Source organism: Phaseolus vulgaris, chromosome 9 (assembly GCF_000499845.2).
Source record: "Phaseolus vulgaris cultivar G19833 chromosome 9, P. vulgaris v2.0, whole genome shotgun sequence".
Classification (NCBI taxonomy): Eukaryota; Viridiplantae; Streptophyta; class Magnoliopsida; order Fabales; family Fabaceae; genus Phaseolus; species Phaseolus vulgaris.
This window is the reverse complement of record NC_023751.2, coordinates 12,048,845-12,054,844: the sequence shown is the minus strand read 5'-3', so window position 1 is coordinate 12,054,844 and position 6,000 is coordinate 12,048,845. Positions and strand designations below refer to the sequence as shown.

Below are 6,000 nucleotides of genomic sequence, written 5' to 3'. Positions count from 1 at the left end.
AAAGTATTAATTAAATATAGAAAAGAAAAGAAAAGAAAACTGATGCATGACATGGGTATCTTAACTATATAAAGATTTAAACCGAAAGAGCGAAGCGAGTGAAGATGAAGTTGAAATGAACGCTGTTGAGAAAATGCCAAAGAAGTCATTTTCAAAAGCGATTCTCTAAATATTAATTGAAACTTTTGTAGGGATTTGCGAGCCATTGTTAAACCATTGCATGAGGGTAAGCACGTTCCTACCAACGTGGAGTTGGTCCTAACCACATAATTTGCATTTGCTCCTCTCTGTAGTGCCCAAAATAAGTTGAAAGTGAAAGAAGTGAAAGCGCGTCAAAATTACCCGAGTTCGACCAATAAGATCAAAAGGGTTAGACCAAAAACTTTTTCAATAAAAAAGGCCACTTTAGATTCATTAAATTTGGTATACACAATTAATTAAATAAACCAAGCCTCTATTTTTTAAACTCAAATTACGCTTTATTTAATACGATTTTTTAAAATGATTTTTTAACTCTAATTTTGTCTATGTAAATTAAAATAATAATTATAAATAAGTCTCAATAACTATAATTTGAAAATTTGCCGATATATTAGTAGGAATTATATTTAACATGTTGGGAAGTGGCATGTATATAGTTTGTCTTTGCTTAATGTTATATCGTAGGTTAATTTATATTAGAAGTAGTAAAATGGTTCAATTTATTGTGGCTTGTCTTTGAATTAATCTTAAATATAAAAATTGGATTTAATTGAGCATATTTTTTAATCCAACTTACTTTAAAGGGAATCATCAAGATAAATTGAGTTATTGTACAGATTGAGAAAGGTTCTCAAAATGAAGTCTCATTCCTCTTAGACTTTGATTAGAGGTTTTGTTTACGAGTTTATACCAAATTAATTTAAATTATTATTCTTTAATTCTTTGATATATTTTATAAGATTAAAATCATGACAAAATTTGAAATTAAAAACATATAATCCTTCGAATACGATCATTATATATCATGAATTCGTCTATCAAAATTAAAAAAGATAATATTCAAACGCATTGTGATAATTATTAATCAGTATATGGAAGCATAAAGACACTTAAAATATCAAAAACTTTTTTCATCCACCACGATATCTGTGGGTGATGTTAACGAAAACCCACATGGGACAGAAGGTGAACAACTTAACTAATAATATAATAGTAATTATTTTTTATACTATGGAGCGGAAAATTAAGCAATATGCACATATGCCACGTACTATTTTGAAAAGTCAAATGATATATCGAAGTAGATTTCATGTACTATCAAGTAATTATAAATAACGTTTAATTTTTCTTAAACAAATTCATGAATATTAATATTAGACTATGTCAAACATAGGGTTAATTTTAAAAATAACAAAAAAATGCTCTTATAGATGACGGTAGATAAAATTCACCATTAGCAGAAAATAAATGTGCTGACAACTAACGAATTCGTGTTTTCCACCTGCTTGTTATGGGAAGAAGGTAACTATCATGATATTCATAAGTTCTCCCTAATATCACAAATAGATTTAACCGAGTAAGACCTTTTAAACATGAAATGAAGAGAAATAATCAAATTATTTATAGTGTTATATGCTTTCTTTCTTTTTATTATTGTTATTATTTTTTGGATTTGTGACTAAGAACCTTATTTTTTTATGTTAATGTTCAATCATTTCTAGCATTATATGATTTGTTTTAAGTAATGAAGACCGGGTATGTGTTTTTTAATTTTGAATGAACCACGTATGTGTTTTCTAGCATTATGTTATATCTTTTATTTCAAATTGGATCCTGGGTCATTTTTTTAGATTATTTTTTCTGTTTTATCATAAATAATATAATTTACATATAAACTAAAAATATAACGCGTTTAGTAATAGTAAGTCTCTTTCCATTATTTATTAGTTTTGCTGGATTTATTTTTGATATGCAAATTTTGCGTACGACTTGTATATACTAAATGAAAGAGTATATATATATATATTTTGGAGTAAAAGAAGATGTTAATTTTGTGGATAAGATTTTGTATAGATTAGGGAGATATTATTAGGAGGTTGAAATTGAGAGGAAAGTGTGGGGGTGGTTGGTTAGGAAGAGGAAGAGTGTAGAGTGTAGAGAGAAGATGATAGTTGATTCAGATTCACATTAACCTTCACAGTTGAAACCCACCCACCACGACCAGCAGAAGCACAGCACCACAGCACCACTATCTTTTCATTAATTCATCGATTCCCCCGGTTAGAAGGCGAATAGGAACATAAAGACAAAGCCAGAAGGATGAGGACAAAAGTGTCCATCACATAAAAGAATCGAAACGCATTCATTTCTCTCTTTGTCGTCTTCGAAAACCATCAAAAGCAGGTGCACCCCCCTAACCTTAACCTTTACTTCACCTGCCCCATTACCCCATCCTTTCCCACTAAATCCCAACTCTCTCAATTCCGTTACCGTTATCTTCTCACCCCTTTTATTTATTTATTCTCCCTCTCTAGCACCCCTTTCCTCTTCCTTCATCAAGCGCCTAACTTTCTGTCACCGCCACAGACAAACCGCAAACCCTCTTTCCCTTTCACACCGATGAAGCGTCCACTTCCCTCCGCCACCTCCCGCCAGGAGGAGACCAAGATGAAGAAGGCCAAGGCGGTGCTACTTGAGGAGGAGGACGTGGTGGAGCGCGTGGAGGGGTTGGGGCGTTTCGACGACAACCTGCTGTTCGAGGTGTTGAAGCACGTGGACGCGCGTACGCTGGCGATGGCGGGGTGTGTGAACAAGCAGTGGCACAAGACGGCGCAGGACGAGAGGCTCTGGGAACTGATCTGCACGAAGCAGTGGGCCAACACTGGATGCGGGGAGCAACAGCTGCGATCGGTGGTCCTTGCCCTCGGTGGCTTCCGCCGCCTTCACGCGCTTTATCTCTTCCCTCTCTCCAAGCCTCAGACATCATCCTCCTCCTCGTCCTCCTCCTCCTCGCCGTGGGGCCCTACCATCCCCCAGGTCATTCGATCGAAGCCTCTGCGTTTGGGGAAGGACGAGGTTCACCTCTCTCTTTCACTTCTCTCCATTCGCTACTACGAGAAGATGAATTTCAATAACCGAACCAGATGATTGCTCATTATTCCATTATCCATAATCCATAATCCATTCGACGTGTTGTTTTTTCTAAACCTAATTTCGGCTTTCGACCCTTTTTTTTATTTGGTGCGATTTTTAGATTTCAGTTGCCAGATCTGCTTTTAATTCAGGCAATTAGTCTAAGCTGGATGTGTTTTGTAACCTGTATGTATGTACTTTGATTCCATTAATAATATATTATATATATATATATATATGAATATTAGTATGTATGTGTATCTCCGAAGTGTTATCATTACGATGATGTTTTAAAGTTCTTGTTTTGGGGGTTGGAAGAATAGATTAGGGTTTGGATCTGAGGGGAAAGAGGGGGATTTGGGAGTGTACGGAATAAGAAATTGGGTGTGGTGGGGTGGAATTGCCGAAAGGAGTGGAAGGAGGAGTGATTGGCGGTCCTGAGGGTGTTTTTTCCGAATAGGCACAAGGAGACAGAGGCTGAGGTCTTCTTGTTCTGTAATAAATGTCTGCTACTGCCTATGTTTTCTGGCTCTTACTTCGGCCCAATGGGTAAATGACACACGAATGAGTTTGCACTTCTATTGCTTCTGCAAAAGCCAAAATTTTCTTGAGGGACGATATTTGTCGCTACGGGGATCCCTATTATTTGTTTCCCCCACTGTATTTTTTCATGCTGTACCAATATTGTAGTATTAGATCACTGAACTGAACACGGACAGACTCTCTTGGACGAATATATTGTTTTTTCCTCCACTTTTACCTTTGCTTTTTTCATTCTTACAAGGACGTTTAAGTTACACTCTTTACGAAAACTTTTCCACTAAACAAGTGAATTAGATTCGGAATTTGGGAAGGTCAAGAATCTAAATCATGAAACCGGTTTTGTTGGAGGAGTGCTACAATTTGGTCAACTAGGTAATATTACTATCCAGGAACAACCATGTTCCTTTCTCATTAGGCAATAGCAACAGAATCATTCCGTGTCCTAACAGGTTCACATAGATATTTTTTCCTAAAATTTACAGCGGTAATGATGATCTTTTACGATGGAAAAAACTATGAAAGAGTAAAAGGAAAATTGGTTTAATGTTGGCTCAAACATCGTTTAGATTGTATTGTTGCAAAAAACCGAACGCACTTCGCAATTGAAATTGGAAATAGTAGATGAAAAAACAAATGACTCTGTTAACCGACACCAGCTTTCAGAAGCAGCCTGAAAGTCACCCAACAGCGTGCAGGACTTGCTTACTTTGCACTCAGTTCTCATGAAGAAAGACCCAAGTAATGACTTCCATGTGGTGAACCCGGGAATGCGAACATGGGAACTTGCTCCAACAAGAAAGAAACAACGGATTACCCACACCTTCTCCACAGATTCATGACTTTATTTTGGGAGATGTTATTTTTTCAACATATAAACTATTTTTCAGTTATCAAATTATGTTTCACTCACTTTTTCTTATGTCCCAGTAATTGTTAATTAGTTTAAATATAAAATTAACTGATGCAAATAACTTAATATTCATCTTGTAACGAAAGTATAAGTATGTGTTTAATAAATATTAAGTACAAAAAGAAAAAATTCAAATAGGTTTTAATCTCAATAAAGAGAGCATTATAAATAGATAACCAAACCAAGAGGTAAGTAGAGTGATTTTATCGGATAATTATCTAAAATTGATTCTGACTTTAACATTGCCTTGTAAAACTGAGAATTAAGAAATACAGTTAACCAAGTCTAAACTGAAAGCTCAGACCGAGAGATCAAATCGAAAGCCGTAAATAGAGTTAGCAAATTCATGAAAAAAAAATATTTAGTTTTAGACCTTCGGAATAACACATCTCATTCTAAAATCAATCGGACGACAATGAATGTAATAGACATATTAACTATATATCTTAAAAACTAATATTACCAATTTTTACATCTTTTCTCTTTCATAACATAAGTGTATAATTTTTGTTATATTAAAACAAATTATTCAAATTATCTAAAAATTATACCTTCTGAATTATATATTTCAATAAAACTATGCTCTAAAACAAAAATTCTATTGTGGCCCAATTAACAAATATTCATGGAAGTGATTATTGACAGTTGTTTTAAGATTTGATGGTACTGGAATTGTAGTTTATTTATTTTCATTAAATCATTATAGTAAAATTATATTGTAATGTTTAAGTATAAGATTATGTAATTTATTAATAAATTAAAGTTGAAATTATGAATATGAATAATGGTTATATAAAAATAAAATAAAATTTATGATAGATCTTTTTATTTAATAATTTTTTATTGTAAAATTCTTGATAATTTTATAGTAATTTTAAAAACTATTTCTTATTACAAAAATCATAGATATTATCCAATCAAATCATAGATATTATCCAATCAATTCATAAAATAATATTTTGATTAAGACTTTATTAAATTAAAATTAAATCACAGATTTATGTGTTTTTTCAAATGGTTTTTTAATAAAATTTTGAACTAAATCAGACCGCAAGTACCCTTTACATGAGAATTTTTTTATTTTTTATTATTATAATAAAATTTCTTATAATGTTTTTCGTCCAATATAAAATTTGATTTTATTAATATAAAAATAATTGAAATAAGTCAGTGTAAAATGATTATTAATTTTTTAAAGATTATCAATTTTTTTTGGAAATTTGTTGTTTTTTTATATCATTTTTATACTACAAGTATTTAAATAATTTAAAGTTTAAATAAAAAACGAAAATCAAATTGGTTATAGTACATTAAGAAAAACATATTTAATTCATTAAAATATTATCACATGCTGTTTTTTTTCAGAAGAGTTTATGGGAAAGACTAAAAACATGTTTGCATTTGAGTTACGTTAAACAACGTAACTGAATCCT

General features: G+C 32.3%; 1 protein-coding gene across 1 annotated transcript; it reads left to right on the top strand.

Moving 5' to 3' along the window:
* The first annotated feature begins 2,408 nt into the window (after window positions 1-2,408).
* Window positions 2,409-3,374, top strand: LOC137820284 (F-box protein GID2). The gene has a single exon (XM_068624270.1). It carries the CDS (start codon window positions 2,602-2,604, stop codon window positions 3,127-3,129), a length of 528 nt encoding a protein of 175 aa, XP_068480371.1. The 5' UTR covers window positions 2,409-2,601; the 3' UTR covers window positions 3,130-3,374.
* The last annotated feature ends 2,626 nt before the right edge of the window (window positions 3,375-6,000 follow it).